Source organism: Oryctolagus cuniculus, chromosome 7 (genome assembly GCF_051225735.1).
Source record: "Oryctolagus cuniculus isolate XC-2025 breed Fujian yellow rabbit chromosome 7, ASM5122573v1, whole genome shotgun sequence".
Lineage (NCBI taxonomy): Eukaryota > Metazoa > Chordata > Mammalia > Lagomorpha > Leporidae > Oryctolagus > Oryctolagus cuniculus.
In genome coordinates, this window is record NC_142873.1 from 153,873,830 (window position 1) to 153,896,542 (window position 22,713).

The 22,713-nt window shown below is 62.6% G+C and overlaps 1 protein-coding gene and 2 long non-coding RNA genes across 4 annotated transcripts in view; 1 reads left to right on the forward strand and 2 right to left on the reverse strand.

Annotated features, from left to right (window-relative positions):
- Nucleotides 1-511: 511 nt before the first annotated feature.
- Nucleotides 512-3,601, reverse strand: LOC103346527 (uncharacterized). Its single transcript, XR_016210312.1, has 6 exons — nucleotides 3,598-3,601; nucleotides 2,993-3,516; nucleotides 2,698-2,825; nucleotides 1,531-1,657; nucleotides 1,292-1,444; nucleotides 512-754 (listed from the first exon to the last, which is right to left on the reverse strand). It is a non-coding gene; the product is annotated as an uncharacterized LOC103346527 (long non-coding RNA).
- A 717-nt stretch (nucleotides 3,602-4,318) lies between these two features.
- LOC149125825 (uncharacterized) lies at nucleotides 4,319-6,568 on the reverse strand. 2 transcript variants are annotated; one of them, XR_016211260.1, is made up of 3 exons: nucleotides 6,442-6,568; nucleotides 5,910-6,157; nucleotides 4,319-5,375 (listed from the first exon to the last, which is right to left on the reverse strand). It is a non-coding gene; the product is annotated as an uncharacterized LOC149125825 (long non-coding RNA). The 2 variants fall into 2 exon arrangements; XR_016211261.1 differs by having other exon boundaries at nucleotides 6,449-6,562.
- Nucleotides 5,938-22,713, forward strand: part of PADI2 (peptidyl arginine deiminase 2) — a 40,689-nt gene continuing 23,913 nt past the window's right edge. The window contains exons 1-3 of the mRNA XM_070079226.2: nucleotides 5,938-6,073; nucleotides 15,584-15,767; nucleotides 16,795-16,867. Of these exons, the coding sequence (XP_069935327.1) occupies nucleotides 5,982-6,073; nucleotides 15,584-15,767; nucleotides 16,795-16,867 (349 nt within the window). The 5' untranslated portion in view covers nucleotides 5,938-5,981. The remainder of the gene's footprint in view (nucleotides 6,074-15,583; nucleotides 15,768-16,794; nucleotides 16,868-22,713) is intronic.

Sequence of the window (22,713 nt, forward strand, 5' to 3'; positions counted from 1 at the left end):
CTGGTAAAGGGAACTCCGACCCCTCCATCACCTCCTGCCATTTGAAACAAAACCAAACTGGCAATGCACACATCACCTGTTGTTAGGAAGAGTCGCGGAATAGAGAGGAGGCAGTGCACAAATCTACAGCCAGACCGAATTCATCCAGAGACAATCAATCCGCAGAGGTGGGTGACCCACTGCCCGCACGTGGCAGAAGGCCCTGACCCCCAGGTCCAGGCCTTTTTAAGGAGGGCTGGGGCTGGGGCTGGGGTGGGGGTAAAGGGCAGCAGGGAGAGGAATTCCAGGAACTGGGCGGGGACCTTGGGAACCTGGAAAATAATACAGGGTTGGGTATGAAGGCCAGAGGGTGTGAGACCCAACTGAGTGTCAAGGGCAAGGAACACGTTCCAAAGTTTGTCTCCTTTGGGCAATGAGGGACAATGGCTGAGGCTATGTCCTTGTTCCATCACCTGTGACTTCAAATTTTCTCAGATCCACATGTTTTACAAACTAAAATAGATGAAATTAATTTTAATATATATTAAGATTTATTTATTTATTTGAAAGGCACATTTGGAGAGAGGCGGGGAGAGAGACAGAGACAGAGAGCAGTCTTCCATCTGCTGGTTAACTCCCCAGTTGGCCACAACGTCCCGGGCTGGGCCAAGCCAAACTCAGGAGTCAGGAGCTCCATCCAGGTCTCCCATGTGGGTGCAGGAGCCCAAGCACTTGGGTCATCTTCCACTGCTTTCCCAGGCGCATCAGCAGGTAGCTGGATAGGAAGTGGAGCAGCCGGGACTCAAACCGGCGCCCATAGGGGATGCCAGCACGGCAGGCCAGGGCTTTAACCCACCGCACCACAGCGCCGACTCCTTAATATATTTTTTTTTCAGGCAGAGTGGACAGTGAGAGAGAGAGACAGAGAGAAAGGTCTTCCTTTTCTGTTGGTTCACCCCACAATGGCCGCTGCAGCCGGCGCACTGCGGCCGGCGCACCGTGCTGATCCCGAAGCCAGGAGCCAGGTGCTTCTCCTGGTCTCCCATGGGGTGCAGGGCCCAAGCACTTGGGCCATCCTCCACTGCCTTCCCGGGCCACAGCAGAGAGCTGGACTGAAAGGGGGCAACCGGGACAGAATCCGGCGCCCTGACCGGGGCTAGAACCCGAGGTGCCAGTGCCGCTAGGCGGAGGATTAGCCTAGTGAGCCGCGGCGCTGGCCTCCTTAATATATTTTTATTTAACTCATATATCCAAAATGTTATCATCTCAACACGCAGTCAATGTTTTTTAAGTTACTGTCTTCACTTCGTACCTGCTAAACCTGCTTGCATTCAGCTTCAGACTTGGAGCCCTGGGTGGCCATGGCCCCCGGGCCAGGACAGTGCAGCCCAGCTCCTGGGCGTGGCTTGGGAAGGATTCCCGTTTCCAGCCTGGCTTGACCATGAGAGATAGGATCGGGGCTGGGCTGAGAAGTAGGAAATGAAGGTGGGAACAGGACTCGCCCTGGGGCGGTAGCAAGGCCACCATCACCATCTCGTGACCAGCACAGACCTCTCGCTCGGGCGGCAGGAGGTGGCGGTGGCCCTGCATCCAAGCTGCGGCCCACTCGTGGGCACGGTCTGCGTGGTGCCGGGCCGGCGCTTCTCCACTGCGATGAACGGCTGAGTCAGGAGGGGGGCTTCAAGGAAAGCAGAGCCCCTCTCAAAACATCAGGGAGTCTTTGGCGAGCGCTCAGGGCCTCAAGGACGCAGCCCTGGGTTTGCTAAGCGGACCGCCTCCGGGACCGCAGCGGGAGAGCCCGGCCCAGTTTCCGGCCTGCCCATCTCACACTCATGTCCGTCTGCCCCGCTCCGCCCGCTCTCCAGCCGGCCCAGGGCCCTGCGGGCTGTGAGGCCAGCGAGGCTGCAGCCTGCACCCTCCAATGCGGTCTCTCTGTGGACAGACACATGGACACGCACCCGTGCGTGAATCTGCACGCGGCCCTTCAGGACACGGCCTGAGACGGCACAGGTCCCGCAGCCAGTGCGGCCTCGGATGCAATGCAGAGACGCAAGGCTCACAAGACAGAAGGGGCTGCTTCTGCCACCTTTTCTAACCATCCAGAGTGCACACTAACTGGCAAATCCGTGGATGGGTGACACTGTCGGTGACTGGTTATCACCGTGTGTCCTCGACTTGGTGCCGACCGGTTGTGCGGGGCTTCTCACGGCACCACCGCACTGCAGCCGGCTGACGTGGGGCCAGGTGATGGGAATGTTGCTGCCCCACAATCACCCCCGGGAGCAGAGTTGCAGGTGCCGTCTGTTGTCAGCTGGAATGTGGTTGTGCAATGTGTGACTGTGTAGACGTGAGGTACGTGACCGCGTAGACGAGGCCTCCCGGATGGAGCAGGACCCAGCAGAGGAAGGAGATGGTGCCCCAGTCCTGCCCTCCCTCCTCGCGGGGCCAAGGGCTGAGGCAGGAGTGGAATCAGAGCCCCTGGCCCAGAGCCCCTCCCTCCCCGCTGGCCAGAGACCCCACTCAAGGGCATGGGGCCGTGCGGGGAGGGGCGGGAAGGAGAGCTGAGTCCCCCAGGCAGAGAAGGGCTGCCCAGGGGACCGACAGCCCAGGCCCCCGGCTCCTGGCCAGGACTCCAGAGGCGCTGAGTGAATCCCTCAAAGCGCGCAGCGTGCCGCCGCCACATTCCCACGTCCATCCCACGCTTCGCCGTGACCTTACCCGCAAGTTACGCGCTGCACATGACCCGGCCGCAGCCGGCTCAGCACCCCCCGGAAAGTAACCACCAGCTTCAGGACTCGGCTCTGGGCCCGGCCCAACCGTGCAGGCTGCGTGCCGCTAGCCGCTCCCTGCAAGAAAAAACAGACGCCCAGAGAGGTCCCCAGCTAGGGACCTGACCCCTGGGCCTCCCCTCCAAGGTCAGAGGCCACGCCCTTCTCTCCCCGCTGGCCAGCGACTCTGTGCCCCCAGGAAAAGACCCCAGCAGGAGGCGGCTCAGGACCGCCCTCTCACCCACCGGCCCTCTGGCCACAGGCTTGGCAGGGGCCGAAGGACAGGAGCTGGGCGGGCTGTGGACCCAGCGTTCCCCCCACCAACGCCACCAGGAGGTGCCTCGTGGCTCTTCCGGGCCCCAGGGGAGCCATGGGAGACCTCCGGCCCTGAATCCGCCAACAGCTGTGACCACTTCAGCTATTTTAAACCCGTGGGCACCAGGAAACTCCTGTCCCGTCAGCCAGGCACCGCGCCCAACACCGCGGGCTGCAGCCAGGGCAGGCGGCCTGGGTGTGGGCGGTGGGTGGGGTGGGGGTCGGATGGTTTCGGGGGAGGGGGCCTTCACTTTCTGGGCGCTCACCTTGTGTGACCCCCGCTGGTGTTTCCAGTCGGCATGCTGCCGTCTCACTGTGCGATCCTGCGCGATCCTCTCCTGCTGCTGAGCCACCGGTTCAGGGAGGCGGGAAAGCGGGTGCTGGCAAGGGGGGTCCGAGCCCCAGCCTCTCCTCCACGACACATGGACACCGCGCTCCTCATGCCCACCATGGCCTCACAGGTCCCCTGGCCCTGCCACTCTTGGGAGCCCTGGCACTCAGGATAAATCCTTCACCTCCCTGCGGCTTGCTTTACCCATCTGTAAAGTGGGGACGCCTGGGAGGGTGGAATGACCCAGCCCCAGGGCACAGGGCTGTGCCGTGAGCACACGAGTCCTCCTGCCCTCCTGGGGCTCACAGCCCTTTGCCTGGCGTTGTCACCGTCCTGCTCCTGCTGTGACCCGCTGTGACCCGCTCAGACCTCCGCCGGCAAGGGGTGTGGGATCCTCCCCGCAGTCCGGCCCCAGTTTTGCATGGATGAGACGGGGTCGTGCTCTGTGACCACCCCATCCCTGCAAGGTGGGAGCCCTGGTATCGGTGCTGTGCCTGCCACCAGGAAGCGTTCAAAAGTAACCCCTGGTGTCCAGACACAAGCCCAGCTCTGGGGGACCGCACAGTCAACTCGAAGCCAAACAAGTATTTTCCCACCTGGGCTGCCTCCTGATTGGACAATGAGATCATCAGGGATGCCAGGAGCCAATCAGAAGTTATCAGTCTCTGGGGCTGATGCTATGGCGTAACGGGCAAAGCCACTGCCTGTGGTGCCAGCATCCATATTGGCACCAGTTCAAGTCCTGGCTGCTCCACTTCCAAACCAGATCCCTGCTGATGGCCTGGGAAAGCAGTGGAGGATGGTCCAAGTGCTTGGGCCCCTGCAGCCGCGTGGGAGACCCAGAAGAAGCTCCTGGCTCCTGGCTTTGGACCAGCCCAGCTCCAGCCTTTGTGGCCATTTAGGGAGTGAACCAGCAAATGGGAGATTTTCTCTCTCTTTCTGTCTCTCCCTCTCTCTCTGTAGCTCTGCCTCTCAAATAAATAAATAAATAAATCTATATTAAAAAAAGAAAGTTACCAGTCTCCGCCTGGGTCTAGGAACAGCGCCCAAGGGGGGTGCCCCTTGGGCAGAATTCAGGCACTCAGGCATCCCTCCTTTCCCACCCGCACTCCTCCATATCCTGTCCCCTGCGTGGCAGCTGTGGGGACAGGGTTGGAGTCGGGGGCTGGGTGAGTCAGCTCAGGGCACTCGCGAGCCTCACCCCTCATGTCCAGATACGCGCCCTTCCCGGGGCCCCCTCGGCCGGGCCCACCTCCCTGCCCCAGAGGCCCCAGGCTTCTGCCCACCACCTGCCATTCCTGCTTCTCCCCACCACCACCACCACCAAGGAGCACTAACTCGCCCAGGACTGAACCACCCCAGGCCAGAGGGGAGGCTCTGGGCTCTCACTGTATGCCACCTGCCCTCGGCCTCCACGGGACACTAACTGACCTCTGGGTGGCATCCCCCAGCAGCCCCAGGCCAGAACTGCGGCCCTAATCCTCACCCCCTGCCTATCCCTCAACTGGCACCTCCTGTCCGTCACCAGGTGCCGCCCAAATCTCAGCCCATAAACACTGGTCAGATGGATCCCCTCCTCTCGGGCCCTGTCACGCGGCTCCGGCCAGGGGCCTCATGGCTGTCCTCAGCCCAGCCTCCTCGCCCAGGGCACAGGACAGCCAATGACCCAGGTCACTGCCCGTCGACCAGGCTCCTTTCGCCTGCCTGCCAGTGCCTGAGCTCGGCATTCAGGCCCCTTTTAGCTGCGGGGCTTCAAGCCCCACCGCTCTCCATTTACCCCATGTTGAGGCTGACTTCATTGTTGGGGGAGGCGACAGCTGCCAGGCTCTGTCCAGCTTCCTGGCCTTATGCAGATGGCCTCCGCTCATTCCCTTCCTTTGCAGGAATAAGAAATCCGCTCCTTTGGGAAGACGTCGCGTCCTCAGCCCGGGTTTGCATTTTCTGCCACCGCAGCCAGGGCGTGCCCAGCACCTGCGAGCCCCCTGAAGTTTCGATGACACCAAGAATGAGCCAAGGGCCAACGTTTGGGGCAGCAGTGAAGCCACCGCTGGGAGTCAGTAGCCCATAGTCGGTGCCCCGGTTGAGTACTGCCTCCGCTCCTAACCCCGGCTTCCTGCTGATGCCCATTCTGGGATAACGCAGTAATGCCCCGAGTGATTGGGTCCCTGCCCTCCTGGGGGACACCTGGATTGAGTTCCCACTGCCCCGCCCAGCCCCAGCTGTAGCCAACATTCGGGGTGTGAACCAGCAGATGGGAGCTCTCGCTCACTCGCTCTCTTCCCCTGTCTGCCTTCCAGATAAATAAATACACAGTGAAAAGAAGTCAAAAAGGCCCAAACCAAGGGCGGACGGCAGGCGAGAGTTTGCTCCCGCTAATCCCGGGGCGGGACGAGCCTGGGGCGGGGCCACGCTTGACGGATGGGCCCGAGGTCCGCCCCGCCCACGCTCCGCCCACCAGCTCCGCGATAAGGCTGCCGGCCGGGCAGCGGCGGCGCAGGCGGCTGCAGCGCGCTCACCTGCTGCAGGTGCTCCGGCGGCGGACGGGCGAGCGAGGGCAAGAGGCGGGGCAGTGCGGACAGGCAGGCAGGATGCCTCGCGAGCGGACGGTGCGGCTGCAGTACGGGAGCCGCGTGGAGGCGGTGTACGTGCTGGGCACGCCACTCTGGATCGATGTCTACAGGTGAGCCGGCGGGAGTCTCTCCAGCCGCGGCGCTCGGGGCTGGGGTCTCGCCCCTGAGAGCTGGAGGCTCGGCCCTCCCCGCCCCTGGGGACGTAGGCAGCCTTCCTCCAACCGCCCCTCATCCCTAGGTCCTCGCGCCGGAAACCCCAAGAACCTCACCCAGAAGCCTGAAAACCCCAAACTTGAGTCTATTTCCCCGAAATCCTGAAGCCCTCCCTCCCAGGCACCCTGGCAGCTCTCCGGCCCTGGCCCCCCACCTCCCGGCCCTCCGCAGCCCCTCCCCCAGAGTGAGCGCGGCACTCAGCCTCCCCACCACCCTCTCCCCTTTCACTTCCCCACTGCCTTCCCCTGGAACCCTCCTGACTCACCGCCCACCTCCACTGCTGCGCCCCACTCCCGGCTCAGCCCAGCCGCCTCCGAGGTTTGCCGGGGACTGGGACAGAACCAGAGAGGAGCTGGCCTGGGCTGGAATCTGGCCGTGGGGATGGCTTAGGCTCCGATTTCGCTCTGCGGGGGCTGCTGATGGTTGCCTTCCCCAAGCACTGGCCGAGAGTTCTGTGTCCCCAAATGCCTTTCCCTGACTTCGCCCCAGGAGCGTAGAGGGACCACATTCCACCTGCTGAGGGCCTGGGGTGGGCGCAGAGCGCTCCCGGAGGCAGGCCTGTTCCCTCCCCCTCTTTCTGTCCCTGAACTTGGTGGAATTCAGAATTTCTGAGACAGCCGGACATAGGGTAGCCCTGCCACTACCCCCAGCCCCAAGAAGCAGCCAGACCCAATGAGCCGCTTCCCCAGTGCCGGGGTGGGGGTGGGGGGCTGGGAAGGTGTGGTTGGTGAGGGTGACAGGGTGAGGCGGGCCCGCTGTGGGGTCCTACCTGGGTTTGATCTGCAGTCCAATATTCCAAGCATCTGAAATATTCCTCTTTGCCAGAGTGGGAGGGGTTGGGGCTGGGAGGCGGGGCTCTGCAGGGGGTCCCCTGTGCTGCTGCTCCTGGGTCCCCTAACTTCTCTGTTCCGGGCTCACGTGGAGGCACCAACGTGCCTTAGTGCCTCCAAATCGTGCCGACCCCCTGGAGCAGCCGGCCTCTGCCAGGCCCAGCCCGAGTCCACCCGAGCGTCTCCCCGCACGGCCTCCCTGGCCCTGGCAGCCCTGCCCACCTGCCCTGCCAGGCTCCTGCCGCCTGCACAGCAGGCACTGGGCGCCTCAAGCCTCAGGACAGGAGTGGGGAACATCCCCCACGCCCCTGCCCCTGGCCTCAGCCCCGCGTGCAAAGCCCAGAGGGGAGCGGGGGGTCTCTGCGTGTCAGACAGCAGTGGAGCGCGGTCGGGGTGCCAGCGGCCTGGGAGAGCTCCCCTCACTCCCCCACCCCAGCTCTGCGCGGGGCGCTGCCAGGGAGCGGGGCGGAAGCCAGGATGCTCAGGTCTCTAAGCCTCAGCTGTCACCGTACCCGCCTGTTTGTTTGCTGAGGCACTCTTAGTGCTGCCTGCCAGGCGGGCGCGGTGCCTCGGCGGGGGTGGGGAGCAAGGAGGGGCTCTGCTCAGGCCCCCTCCCATCCTGGCAGAAAGGGGCCCCGCACAGCGAGGGCAGGGAATGGGGCAGGTGGGGCTCATCCTCTTTCTGGCAGTGGCCAGCAGTGTGACCGTTCCCTCTGCACCTCCTCCAGAGGCCAGCACAGCCCCAACAGCTCCTCCTTGAAATTCAGCATGAGCTGTGGGTGGTTTTTTTTTTTTTTAGATTTATTTCTTTATTTGAAAGGCAGAGTTACAGACAGAAAGCAGAGAGAGAGAGAGAGAGAGGTCTTCCATCTGCTGGTTCACTCCGCAGATGGCCGCAATGGCCAGAGCTGGGCAGATCTGAAGCCAGGAGCCAGGAGCTTCTTCCGGGTCTCCCACGTGAGTGCAGGGGCCCAAGCACTTGGGCCGTCTTCTACTGCTTTCCCAGGCCACAGCAGAGAGCAGGATCGGAAGTGGAGCAGCCGGGTCTCAAACCAGCGTCCATATGGGATGCCGGCACTGCAGGCGGCAGCTTTACCCGCTGCACCGCAGCGCCAGCCCCAGCATCAGTTTTACTCTCCCGGCATCCTACTCCAATTGCAGACTAACAGCCTTCTGAGGGCTCGGCAGCCGCAAGCAGCCGCGGCCGCGGCCTTGGGCAGCAGCATCTCTCAGTCCTGGCCTGCTTGTGTTTAGGGCGGCAGAACTCTCTGTTCCAAACGATGTGTTGGCTTATTTCTTTAAGAGGCAGAGAAACAGAGAGAGGGCTCGTCTCTGCTGGTTCTCTCCCCACATGCCCACAATAGCTGGGGTTGGGCCAGGCCCAAGGTCTGGAGCTGGGAACTCAACCCAGGGCTCCCGCCTGGGTGGCAGGGACCCAATTACTTGAGCCGTCACTGCTGCCTCCCAGGGGCTGTGTTAGCAGAAAGCTGGAGCCAGGACTTGCACCCGGGGACTCCAATACAGGATGCAGGTGTCCGATTTTGGCCTCGGGACCGCTAGGCCCGGCGCCCGCCCCTGGGCTCCTCTTCATCGTGGGGCCTTCTGTCCTGTGCATTGCAGGACACTCAGTGAGATGCGTGCAGACCCCGCCCCAGCCCCTGCCAGGGGGGACACCCAGGCCCCTCTCAGAACCAAGGTGGCTGGGCTGCTCCGGCTGCCGTCCTGTCCAGCTGTGCAGGCGTCAGAGCCGCGGTCAGCGCTGACCAGGGCAGGACCTCCGTGAGCACCGGCTCCGAGCACGTCCTCTCCCTCCCCCGTCGCCGACGCCCTTGAAGGTTGCTCTTTGTCCCGCTTTGCACTGAGGGCGGTGAGGCTCAGGGAGCTCAGGTCTTTAGCCTGATGTCACCCAGAACGCGGGGCCAGGTGCGTGTCACTCACAGCGCATGCTCTGTGCGACCCTAAAGCCAGCAGGAGCAAGCGGACGAGCCTCGCAGCCTCTGTCCCTCCCTCCCCCCACCCTTCTGCCCCAAGAAACTTCACTCCCACTTGGCCTCTGCTTCCCACGGCGTCCTTCCTGGCCCTGGCCCACTGGAGCCTCCACGGGGACCCCAAGGGCGGGGCCCGGTTAGGTAGGGAAGGCTCTGAGCACGGCGGGCGAGCAGGCGGGGCACCTGCCTGTTCCCCGGGCTTTGGGCTCCCTCCCTGAGCTGCACCCTGCCCTGGTGTGGACAGAAACTGTCCTCCCCACCCCCAGCAGGGGCGAGTGGTGCTCAGGGTGAGGGCTGCTCCCCGGCGCTGGGGAGGCTGCTGGGCCCTGCAAAGAGGCAAGATCTGAGATAACCCGGACGAGGGTCCCATTGCTGTGTGACCTTGGACGAATGCCTCTACCTCTCTGAGCACCCATCAGCCCAAATGAGGGTCATCAGAGAACAGTCAGGACCCTGTGATGAGCGGCAGGTCAACCACGTGGCTGCCCACGGAGGACTCGCCCAGGCCCAGGGGAAGGAGCGCTCTAGACCTCCCTCGCGCTCCCAGAAGAACTGGTCTCCAGCAAGCCGCGAGTGTCTGCAGAGGAAAGAGGAAGTGGGATTTTTTCTGGAGGTTGTACTCAGTGATCGTTGTCAGATATTTGCCTTAGCTCTGGCGCAGTACACCTTGCCCCTCCCTCCTCAGCTTCCCGGTGGTCCCTTTGTAGGGCCAGCCTGTGTCGCCGGGACTGGCCAGGGTCCCCATCTGACTTGGGCACAGGTTGGAGAGAGGCTCAGAGTGGCTGCTGTTCCCAGGCTGGTCTCATCCGCCCACCCACCTGTGCCGGGGGCATGGACTCCCCAGGGGTCTTGAGGGATTGGATGGGCAGCCCTGGAGTGGCACTCACGCTGCCGCCCCCTGGGCCTGGTCTCAGATGGGGCGCCTCCCTTCGCGCCCTGGTTCACGCATCTGTCCGGGGGTGAGCATGCTGGAGAGAGTACTGTCCATCTCTCCCCATCCCAAGGTCTGCGTGAGGTCCAGGAAGAAGCGCTGGCATTGGCCGTGGTCTCTGGCACCTGCTGAGTGCTCGGCCGCTCCCGCCTGACCTGAGATGAGCCCGAGGTGGCGAGTGGGGGTGCTCCAGGTGCCACCCCTGCTCCTTGCCTGGGGGTCCCCAAGGCAGAGGCTGAACAGGTGCCTTGCTTGCCCCCCACCCTCTGGCAGAGGACAGGAAGAGGGCCCCAGGGCAGGGTTCCTAGACGTTGGCCCCAGGAGCCTCTGGGGAAACAGCAAGTGCAGACCTGCGTCCCGCCTGGGGACATCAATCATTCTCCCTCCCCCTCCGCCAACTCGCTCCCGCCTCCCGCGCTGCCTCTGGGTTGCTGTGAGTGCCGGGAACGTGTTTGCTTCAGAAAGTCTCATGGGGCAAAGGCAGGAGGGACTGTGAGCCGCAGTGGGGACTTGGGGTGCCGTGGGGCCCCCCGTAGTGTGCCAGGCCCTGCCTCGCAGAGGCTGTCTCCTGACAGTTCCATGCACAGGCCCCGTTCCAGCCACGCTGGCATTGTCGGCACCGTCAGCCTTTGAATGCACCAAACCCGTCCCACCTCAGGGCCTTTGCACTTGCTGTTCAGTCTGCCCGGACCACTGTGTTCAGACCCTTGGTATCCAAGTGCTTCCCTGAACCCCAGGCACTGTGTGCCTTGTTGCCTGGTTTACTTTCCTTTGCAGATCTGCCTATTTCTTTTCTTTTTAAAGATTTATTTTATTTATTTGAAAGACAGAGTTACAGAGAGGTAGATCCAGAGAGAGAGAGAGAGAGAGAGAGAGAGAGAGAGAGAGGTCTTCCATCTGCTGGTTCACTCCCCAAATGACCAATCCAAAGCCAGGAGCCAGGAGCTTCTTCTGGGTCTCCCACGCAGGTGCAGGTGCAGGTGGGCCATCTTCCACTGCTTTCCCAGGCCACAGCAGGGAGCTGGATCAGAAGTGGAGCAGCCGGGTCTCGAACCAGCACCCATATGGGATGCGGGCTCTGCAAGCCGGGGCTTGAACCCGCTGCGCCACAGCGCCGGTCCGATCTGCCTGTTTCTTACAGGGAGCGGCTACAGGCAGCCTTCTCAGCACGGTGCCCCCATCCCGCCTGCGTCTCAGCCTCCCTAGCATTTTATGAGCAGAGGCTGTTATCACCCTGCTTTCTCAGGGTGGTCGTGGTGACACAGTCCTGGCCCCCGACCGCTCGGCCAGTCTGCCCTCCTGGGGCTGTGTTTTAAGCCCGAGCACCTCCTAGCTCTTTCTCCTCTCTAGTCAATGAATGAATGAATGAATGAATGACTGGGGGGGGGGCGATGCCTGTGGGTCAGCCTATCACATGCTGAGCTCCCCACCCCCACCCTCCAGGGGCGGGCGCCATGGAAGGTCAAGGGCTTTCGGCCCAGCTTGGCGCCTGCTCCTGCGTGATGATGCTGGGCGGCTTCCAGGCCGGATCAGGTGGCCCCATAAATTAGAGCAACACCCCGAGCCTTCAGCCCCAAGCAGGAGGCCCTGCCAGGAGCTGCTCGCGGGCTCTGGTTTCAGGCCGGTTCCCAGGCGGCAGGAGGGCAGTGAGGAGGGCCTGGCCCAGGGCTCTCCACACAGCTGGGGGCCCTAGGGCCTCCCTCACTGGCCACAGGGCGCCGATGGGACCACCCACAGCTGGCCAGCACCTGTCCCACTTCAGTTTTGGGAGGCTGCCCCCTCCTGCCCAGCCATGCCCAACCCTGAGGCCAGGGGCTCTGACGCCCACGCCTGCTTAGCTCATTCGAGAGTCCGGGACAGGAAGCCAGCCTGCGGTGTCCCCCTGTGGGCCCCTGACTCCCACCTGCGAAATAAGAGGGGGCTCCAGGGGCCCCTCAGGGTCTCTCATTTGGTCCTCTCCTGAGCCAGGCCCTCTGCCCCCACCAGGTTCCCTCCCTGGAGGACCACCTGGCGGTCTCGAGCAGGTGGAGTCTCTCCCAGGCAGGGAGCAGCTGGGCCCGGGTCTCCGAGAGCCTCTCATTACTGTCCTTCAGACCTGGAGTGGAGCTCACCCTCCACGGGCCTCAGTGCGCACAGGTCAAATGACACGGCGTTGGCACAGACCAAGGACTTAGCACATCACAGATACCCAGTAGCTACTTGAATTCGTATTGGGGTTTAATATAATATTATGGAAACAAAGAATACGAGGCAGGCGGGTCCCTGCCCTGGAAGAGTTATGACACTTGTGGGAGAAAGTGCTGAACGTTTGTCAGCTGTTGTTTGAGGAACCAGTGAAGGGAGAGATGTGTTCTGGCTGGGGAGGTCAGGGAGGACTTCCTGGAAGGGGTGGAGACTTAGCCAGGTCTCCAAGGGTGATGGAAGGTTCAGAAAGAGACAGGATGCTCCACGCAGGAGTAAGCACACCGAGCAGGAAAGCCGGCACAGGGAGCGGAAGCATCGTGTCCATTCCTGCGGCACCAGTGAGCGCGAGCCCCGGCTTCGAGGGCATCGTTCAGGGTTGAATTTTCTTCTGTAGGTAGTAGGGAGCCATTGATGGTTTCAGAGGATGGGAGTCAGCAGATTATTTCTCCCTAAGGAGAAGCCTGGGGCAGCAGGAGGTGCCGGTGCCTCCAGGGAGAGACTGGCTGAAGGCACGCCAGGGCTGGCCTCCGCCGAGCCTGGCCAGAGCCCACCCTCAGGGACTAGCAGCTTCCCACCTTGGGCCTCGCCTCCCTCCCCCCCCCCCCCCCGTCTCTGCCCCCGAGGGTGCTCGCCAGGCTGGCACCCAGGACTCCCCCTCAGACTCCTCCAAAGGCCCAAGGGTGAGAAGTCCCTCCCAGGCGCCAGGAGCCAGGCGCACTCCGGGGATGAGCCCCGGCAGGTGTTAATGAGGCCCAGGCCGGGTGGACAGGCCGCAGGAGGCAGGTGCCAGCCAGGGACAGGCGTGCCACCCTTCAAGTCTGATGCTGAGTGAGCCACCCTGGCCCTCGGAGCCAGAGCCAGCGCACCCCTCTCCCCCCACCTCAACCAGAGAGGCTGGGTGGCTCCCCGAGGGCCACACAGCCTTTGTGGGGCTGGATGGATGGGCCTGGCTTTGAGACGGCCAGCTCGCCAGTTTTCTGCACGCCATCCGCCATGCCAGCACCCATCCTGAGCCATCGGCCCCATCGCTCATCGGGACGGAGCAGTCACCTCACTGCCCCCACCCCCACCCCAGGCGAGCTGTCGATGGCGTCTGCGTGATCGGGTGGCCCCTGCTTGGAAACTTCCAGGACCCCTTCCACACCCAGGAGAAAGGCTCCCCACCGTGAGCTGCCCCCCCTCCAGCCACGCCCACCTCCCTCCGGTCCCGAACCTGCTGGCCTAGCGTCCACCCTGCCCGAGCCGTCCCTGCTTCTCAGAAATCCCCATCCTCTCCCTCTCCTCTCCGACTCAGTGGTGCTCAGACAGCAGTCCCTCCTCCCGCTCCTCCTCCCCCTCCCCCTCCTGTATCCCCTCCTCCTCACGTGCCTTCAAGAAGCTAACGTGGCTGGAGAAAGTAAGCCTGGGGGCAGACTGGGGGCTGAGTCTCCCCGGGGGATTGGCTTTGGCCAGCAGAGAACTCGGGGAAGAGTGTCCCTAGAGGCAGGACACATGCGGTTACAGGGGCCGTGGGCGGAAGGAGGCGGGGACACCGTGGCTGGGTGTTCGCCCCGGCTGGACACCAGGCGACAGGGCCTGGGGTGGGTTGTAGGAGCAGGCACTGGGGAGCCTCTGAAAATCTCCAGGCTGGCGGGTGCCCTGATTTCTGGTGTTAAAAATCACTCATGCGGAAGCCGCCGAGTTTCGGTTCTTCCCAGGTTACACCGAGCGTGGCTGTGTCACTGAGCATGGCTGTGTCCCGGGTGCTGGGATCCACACAGGCGAGGTGCGGGCGCCGGCAGCCTATCCTAGCCACGGCCTTCTCCCGATAAGCACGGGGGCCCTAAACCCGCCCCGCCCCCCTCCCGTGCCCTCTGTGCTGCCCTGGGCCCTCCAGGAACACATGTGCCCAGGTGCTCCCAGGCTGCCCCTGGCTCTCAGGTCCTGTGGGGTGGGGGTGGGGGGCAGGATGCTAAAGGGGATGAAAGCAGCCAACAGGATCCACAGGGACAATGGTGCCTTTGTCGCCTCTCTCAGGGCAGGGCTGGGGCTGCGTGGCGGGAGGGTGTGGCGCCCTGAGCCTGCAGAGCCACTGGCACAGGGGAATAGAGGCAGGCAGGACATACCCACCCCCCGCAGGGACTCAGAGGAAGGGTCCCGGAGCCCCTCCCCGGCCCGTGAGCGTGGGGAGCGGCCTCTCTAAGCAGAGCTGAACGCTGAAGCACCGCACAGCCGCGGACCCGTGCGAGGTGGGCGGGGTCCTGGCAGAGGGAGCCCCCCAGCTCTCCACAGCAGCCCCTCTGCCTGCCCCTGCCCCTGGACCCCAGCTGGCCCCTTGGCTCCCTCGGGAGTGTCTGGCGTTATCACAAAGAGCTCGGCTGCCATGGAGAGACTGCACCTGCTCACCCCCTGGGGGAGCCACGCTGCCTGCGGGAGAGGCCCGCCCGCTGTCCCGCTCCACGCAGCTCCTGCCTGGCTCTGAGCCACGTGCTCGCCCTGGGCTTGGCTCCTAGGGTAAGGCTGGGAGAGGACGCCCCTGCTCAGGGCAAAAGCCCAAAGGACAGGAGATGCCCCCGCCCCGAGGGATGAGCGACAAGGCTGGGGGTGGGCGGCTGTCCTTTGTCCCCGGGGCTGCAGATGGACCCTCAGAAGGGGCCAGGGGGATACTCAACGCCCCCATCTTTGCACAGCAGGCCCAAACTGGCTCCATCCCAGCTCTAGTGCACCTGTGCCCACCCACCCAGAGTTTTTACCCGGATGATAATGATGGTGTGAACAGAAGGCCAAGGCCACCAGGCATCCAGCCCCCAACGGGCCCAGTGTCTCCAGGACGGACTGAGCAGTCAGGAAGCGGACAGGTGGACAGGAGCAGCCTCGGAGCTGCTTTTCTGAGCCCACCTCCCACTGTCTCCTCCAGCGCCCAGGCCCAGACGTCTATGCCTGTAGCTCCTGCTGGCTGGGGCCTGGGTCGGGGAGACCCACACCCACGGCCTTGGCTGCCCAGCGCTCTAAGCACGCGCCACCTTGCTGAACGTCTCGAACGCCCGCTCTCAAAGCGCCCTGGCCTGGCCCAGCAGTGCCAGCAGCTCCGGGAGCAGGAGCGGGCATGTGCACAGTGGTTAAGACACCACTTGGGACACGGGCGTCCCGTGGCGGAGTGCACAGGTGTGAGTCCCAGCTCCGCCCCCAGTCCAGCTTCCGGCTGGCGGTCCCCCAGGAGGCAGCAGGTGACGGCTCAAGCGCCTGGGTCTCCCACGTGGGAGGCCCGGCTGGAATTCTGGGCTCCGGGTTCAGCCCGGCTGTGGCAGGCGCTTTGCTCAGGGACAGGGAGACAGGTTCTAAGCCCCACCCAGCCCTCGGAGCAAGTGGATTCTTCTCTGGGGGCCTCGGTCACCCGCGTGCCCCCTTCCCCAGGTGCACAGAGGAGCCCCTGGAGAGCCCGCGCCGCCTTGCGGCCCCGGGGCTCCCCTTGACCCTGCTCCTCTCTCCCCACAGCGCGGCCCCCGCCGAGGCCCGGACCTTCAGCCTGAAGCACTCAGAGCGCGTGCGCGTCGAGGTGGTGCGGGACGGGGAGGCCGAGGAGGTGGCCACCAATGGCAAACAGCGCTGGCTCCTGTCGCCCAGCACCACACTGCGCCTCACCATGGGCCAGGCGAGCACCGAGGCCAGCAGCGACAAGGTACCACGCCTGGGGTGGCCCCTCCCATGGCCAGCCGGGGAGCCTCGGGGCGGGGCACAGCCGGGCAGCCTAGACCCGCCCCCTCCCATAGAAACGGAACGCGTGCCACCTGCGTCCGCTTTCGCTGTCTCGTAGCCACGATAAGAACACAAGAAGAAACAGGTGAAATTAGCCTTTTAATGTGGCTTACTTGATCCTGGATCCCTGCATGTCGTTTTGACATGCCATCAATGTAAGAAGTGGAGGTGATGGTTTATCTTCCTTTTTCACACCAAATCTCAATCCAGTGTGTATTCCACACTCCCACCTGGGGCCAGCTACCCCCTGGCCCTCTCTACACCCTGCCCCGGGGCCACGGACGGGCAGCCCTGGGTCCCTAGTTCACCTGGTCGCAGCCCGTCCAGGCCCAGAGAGGTTAGCGACCATGTTCAAAGCCACATGGCAAGCGCTCAGCGGCCACACGGGCTGTACTGGACGGGGCAGTCAGAGGGAGGACGCTGGGGACGCTGGGTGGTGGGTCGCTTTGCAACTCAGAGACGCGGGTCACTGGAAGTTGCAGCCGCAACCCTCTGGGGTCTGAGCACCCGGGGACGGGCGACGGGATTTGCCGCAGGGGTGAAGCCGAGACCAGAACTGTCCCCTCGCTGGGCTCTCTGACGGTGACCCTCGCCAAGTGCTCCACCAAGCAATGACACCGGGTAGTATTTAAACACCACAGCCCCGTCCCCTGGGAGCTAAGCAGGAGCGCGACACCCACGGGGTGGAGGTGGGGGCCCTGCACAGCAGAGTGCGCCCCTGGGACACAGGCAGATGGCACCCTGGTGTGCCCTTGAGAGGAGGTGAGTCAGTCACCTGGGAGAAGCAGTCCATCAACCCCGGAGTGCTGCCTGGAGGAGAGGGCTCAGGGTTCGGAGAGGGTGGGCTTGACATGCTGAGGGGCACGGGGCAGGGAGGGCAGTGACCTTGGGCTTTCCTGCTTGTGACCTGTCACCTCTGCTCTCTGTCCCAATGTGCTGTCCCCACCAAGGTCACCGTCAACTACTACGACGAGGAGGGCAACGCCCCCATCGACCAGGCCGGGCTCTTCCTCACGGCCATCGGTGAGTAGGGGCTGTCACCCCAGGGCCGGTCTCGCCACCTTCTCAGTGGTGCCGGTGTCTCCAGTGCTGGGGACCTGGTGCTCGGGGTTTCTCTCTCTCTCTTTCTTTCTTTTTTTTTTTTTTTTTGAAAGATTTATTTATTTATTTGAAAGTTGGAGTTACACAGAGAGAGGAGAGGCAGAGAGGGGGTGGGGGGTCTTCCATCCACTGGTTCACTCCCCAATTGCCCGCAACAGCCGGAGCTGTGCCAATCCGAAGCCAGGAGCCTGGAGCTTCCTGGGGGTCTCCCACGCGGGTGCAGCGGCCCAAGGACTTAGGCCATCTTCCACTGCTTTCCCGGGCCACAGCAGAGAGCTGGATCGGAAGTGGAGCAGCCAGGACTCGAAACAGCACCCACATGGGATGCCGGCACTGCAGGCAACGGCTTTACCCACTGCACCACAGCACAGGCCCCGCTTGGGGCTTCTAAACAAGGCAGGCCTGTAGGGGATGCCACACGTCCTCTGCCCTGTGTGCTGGAGGACTTCCTGAAGGAGGAGGCGTAGCTTGGTCAGCCAGTGAATGACCCATTGTCAGGGTCCCCTTCCCGGGATCTGTGAGCCAGAGGAGGAGGGGGAGTTGGTCCCTCCCCGCCACTGCCCTGCAGCCTGGAGAAGAGCTTCCTCATGGGGAGGGAGGGGGCCCCAGGCCACAAAGCCTCTGCCTGCTCCTCGCCCTCCCTAGACCCAGCCTGGAGGGCACAGAGATGCGGCCCTGGGAACTTAATTCACCTGGTGCAACTCAGGAGGCCCAGAGAGGTTAAGGACTTCATTCAAAGTCACACAGCAACTCAACGGCAGCTCGACTCCAGGACCCAGGCTGAGTCCCTCGTACCACCGGCCCTGCCCTGGTGCCGGTCTGCACACCGGGGAGGTGGGGCCCTGTCACTCCCCCTCTTCGTGGAGGAACGACACAGGACCCTGCGCTGTTCTTTCGTCTGCTCGGCCCTCCCCGGGTTTGCTGCTGGTTCTTCCCGGGTTGGCTACTATCCCTTCCACCTCCGTGGAAGGGCAGTTCCCCCTGGCCGCATTCCCCACTTCCACAGGGGAGCGGCACACCGCCGGCCGGCTCTCTCGGGGGCTGCACGGGTTCCCTTAGATGTTCCCCATAGATGTTCCTCGTGCATGCCGTCTCTCTCCTCCTTTATAGTCCTCCTCCGCCAATCCTAACTCGGCTGCGTACGCTGCTCTCCTCCAATCAGGAGCAAGTCCTACAGTTTATTAGCTGAACTGGAGGCAGCTGTGTGGAAGCTGTTTACTTCTCTCCCAGCGCCATATTGTGGGAGAGCAGATGCATAGAATAAGTCTTAATTCCAGTAACTCAGTCCAGTCCGGGCTGCTCCCCACAGATCCCCCTTTCTTTTTATTTTTTGGCGTTGATACGCGCCTGTCTTCGGTGTCCCGCGGCACACACTCTGCTCTACTTGCTAGAGTTGCCACAGGCTCTTACAAGTCCTATCAATCAGGCAAACCGAATCCAAGCCTTCTCATTGCCGTATTGTGGGGGAGACTTATTAGTGTTGGTTCGTGCCTATCTTCGGTGACCTGCGGCGCATAAGCTGCTAGCCGCCGCAGGTGCTCATCGCCTCACTTAATCAGGCAGACCGAATCCAAGCTTTCTTATTGCCATGTTGAGGGGAGGCCTTTCTATTTCTCTATTTCTCTATCTCCGGGCATTCCTATTTCTCCCATTCCACTTCTATCTTCCAGCATTCCTATTTCTCTCACTTTACTTCTAAAACTTCTGTTTCTCTTATCCCCGCAGCTTCCCGCTCTCATTCTTATCCCCGCGGCTTCCCGGCTGCGCCCGCCCCGAGGCTGCTTCTCGGCAGCTTTCCGGCTCTGAGCCACTTCAGCCCGCGCCTCTCTCATCTGCGAGGCTTCGCGGCTCTGCGCGGCTCGGCCTTGCGCGCACACTCCGCGGTCTCCGCGCTAGCCCCGCGTTCCCTATGTACTTGAGCCCCGCACGCTCTGTCTGCGCGCGGCAGCCTCCGCGAGTCACACAGCATAGCTTACGTGTCCGCCACTAGCATTCAATCTAAGTTCCCCGGGCTAGCCTGGCGAATTCAACCCAGCTCACGTTTCCGCCCCACGATCTGGCTTCCCGTCCTTTGCTCCCCGGGCTAATCAGACGGATCCCAATCTGGCTTACGTTTCAGCTTCTGGTTTCAACTTTTCGCCCCCTATTCCCGGGCTAACTTGAGAATCCCAAAGTGGCTTTCGTGTCCGCCTTGGCCTGCCCCCCACGGCTTCAATTTCCCTAACATTTTTCTCTACCCGGTATGTTTCCCCAAGCTTTCCTCCAACAATACTCCTCCCTCATTTCTCCTGGCCTCTCCCCACAGTCCGCGTCCGAGTCTGTTTGTTCTAGATTTCACTTTCGCTTTCGACCTTAGAGATTTCTCCCAGCTTCCCCCCGTAGTCCGTAGTCCGTATCTATGCCTAGGCTTTCAATAGCTTCTTCCGGCACCTTTTTCGTCCGGCTTTTCCCTAGGCTGTTTGCTAGTCTCTCTCTCCGATATTTTCCCTAGGCTGTTTGCTAGTCTCTCTCTCCGGTATTTTCCCAGTTCTTCCCGTTTCTTCCCTCCTAAGTTTGCTATCCGTTCTAGGTTTCCTATCCGAGTCACGGCACCATTATGTCGCTCCCCCTCTTCGTGGAGGAACGACACAGGACCCTGCGCTGTTCTTTCGTCTGCTCGGCCCTCCCCGGGTTTGCTGCTGGTTCTTCCCGGGTTGGCTACTATCCCTTCCACCTCCGTGGAAGGGCAGTTCCCCCTGGCCGCATTCCCCACTTCCGCAGGGGAGCGGCACACCGCCGGCCGGTTCTCTCGGGGGCTGCACGGGTTCCCTTAGATGTTCCCCTTAGATGTTCCTGGTGCATGCCGTCTCTCTCCTCCTTTATAGTCCTCCTCCGCCAATCCTAACTCGGCTGCCCACACGCCGAGTACGCTGCTCTCCTCCAATCAGGAGCAAGTCCTACAGTTTATTAGCTGAACTGGAGGCAGCTGTGTGGAAGCTGTTTACTTCTCTCCCAGCGCCATATTGTGGGAGAGCAGATGCATAGAATAAGTCTTAATTCCAGTAACTCAGTCCAGTCCGGGCTGCTCCCCACAGGGCCCGGGGATGCGCGGCCGTGCTCTTACTTCATTTTATTTTAAAATGATGGCTGGTGCAGCAGGAGGACGCTCTGTCCGTCCAGTCTTGTCGCACCTTGACAGAGTTGCCACGCAGTAGGGAAAGGGACCTACCAGGTCCTGAGCACTGACCGTGCGCTGAGAGCTTCGAAACTGCCTCTGATGTCTCCCACGTACTGAGCGCCTGTGCCGCCTAGGACCATGCCAGGCGCTTTGATGACGGGGAGAAGGGGAGAGAGGGGCGGGGAGGGGCTGGTAAACACCTGCCACTCAGGGAGCGGCCGCGATGTGCCAGGCCCCACGGTTCCCCTGTCCTTCCAGCCCTTCCGGGGTGGACACCATTGTCATGCGCCTTCTACGACCAAGGAAAGGTCAAACAGGCCACACCCCGACAGAGCGGTTGGTGGGACCACAGGCCTCCATGATCTCACCTTCTCTGGGGGGAGGGGTCTCAGAACCTCCCCCAGAAGCAGGCAGCAGGCAGCAGGCCCCCCCCCCAGCCCTCCCTGTGCCTGTGCCACTCGCAGAGGCTCAACCCCCCCGCACTTCCACTTTGCACCTCATTCCTGAGCGGGTTTGGTTGCCGCCGCCCTCGCTCTCTTGCTGCCCTGTGAGGGGGGCCCTGCCCTGCAGTGGGGGACCTGGGGATGGCCTCAGGGGGCCCCGGGGGGTGGAAACCAAAGACTCCTGTGCTGGGCGTACCCTGGCACGTGAGCTTCGCGTGCACCGCCGCGCCCCAGCCGTCTCAGGTGACCATCCCCAGGAAACCCAACCCCACCGAGACAGGGGCAGCTGAGGCCCTGGGCAGAGCCCGAGCAAACGAAGGTGATCGGAGGGCTGGCTGTGCCGTCGAGGAGCCTTCCAGCAAAGCAGGACGAGTTGGGATAGAGCAGGAGGGACCGGGCTTTCCTCTCGGTGCAGGACCACCGGGGAAGACGGAGCCGCCCGCGATCCCAGGCGCACCTGCCGGAGTGTGCGCAGCCGTCATGCAAGGTTCCGGGCTCTCACTTAATTATTCACGTCACCGCCACAGGTGCCAGACGTGCAGGGTCCATGGGCCGGTGAGATGCCCCTCTTCCCAAAACAAGACGTGTGACAGCTGTGACGCTTGGCCAGAGACTAAACCAAAGCCCGAGTGGAGCAGTTTGCCATGCGCCGTGCCCCTGGCATGGACACCTGAGAGGCAGGGGGCCTCGTCTCCCAGGGAAACACGGCTGTTTGTGTTGCCAGGGCCCAGCTGCAGGGGAAGCTCACCCCCACTGGACTCGGGCCTCCGGTTCCTCCAGGGACCCTGGGGACAGCCTGTTTTCTCTTGGGAATGACCGCGTTCTCTCCCTTCCAGGGCTTCTCTTCCCAGGAGCCCACATTCTGAGAGATCGCTCAGAGGCAAGACCTGGACGTCCCAGGAGCCTGGGGCTACCGGCCCCCCGACACAGATCGGAAGCCGGCTCACTAGAGTCCCATCCTGAGCCCAGGCTGCACTGCAGAGTAGACAGAAATAAGCCGGGTGCTGGCTCTGCTCCCTCCAGCCACACTGTGGCCTTGGGCGAGTTGCGTCACCGCCCTCTGAGCCTCGGTTTCTTCCTCTGTAGAATGGGTTCCCCGGAGACTCTCACTTGGCGCTTCCAAGGATTCCCTGGGATGGCAGGTGCACAGGGTCTGTGCAGGCCCAGAGGAGGTACCCAACTGATGCTTTCCTTGGCTCCTTCCTCTTGGGGCCGCCACATTTTCTGTCTGCCTGGGCAAAGTTGAAGACACCTCCCTGGGATTTGGGAACAGATCCATGGTACCTTTGGGTAAATCAGGCCCTGGGTCCTGGGTCTGAGTGCCTGCCAGGGACTTGCTGTGTGACCCCGACAAGAAGCCCACCCTCTGTGTGCCTCACTTTTTCCAAGCTCTAAGGGAGTGCATGGAGCTGATTAATCCCTGCACGCCTCCCGACTCCCACCAGGGCCGCTTTGCAAAGCCTTCCCTGTCAAGGTAGAAAGTGGGGGGGGGGGGGCAGGGATGAAGACCAGTGCCCTGCCTCTGCCATGGTCTTGGCAGTGGAACTTCAAAAGGTTCATGGAAAAAATGGAATTTTAAATAATAAGTTTATTTTGGTGCAAGGGCAGATTTTTCATGATACCCGCCTTGTCCGTGAACTTTTTGAAGATCCTGCTAACGGGGGCCTCAGGCGTGTGTGCAGCATCCACCTAGGGAGCTCCTTGCTGCGGCCCCCGGCCCGGAGCCCGGGATAACGGCCCCGGCTGGCCGCGGGGGAGCGAGCCCAGGCCGCTCTGGAAGGCAGGAGGTCAGCACCTGCCGCTGTCCGCGGGGCTGGCGGGCGGCCCCCTGCCTGTGCCCCGGTGTCTCGAGGCGCAGGGCAGACTGCCCTGAGCCCACTCCTAGTGACATTTCCAGTTAATGAGCCCCACACCCAGGCGCCACCTGACGCCTTGGGGCTATTCTGGGGAGCTGAGGTAGGACCCAAAGCCTCTGGGAAATGCGGGCAGCCCAGAGGCCCCGAAACAGGTGTCCTCTCCCACCCCCACCCCTCCCCTGTGAAAGGCAGGGCCGTCCCAGGAGGGCAGAGCTCTGGCAGGCTGGGCTCTGTCCCTACAAGCACCAGCCCATGTCACTCCCTGGGGACAGCCCTGCAGAGACTTCCGGGGACTCGGAGCTCAGAGGGAGA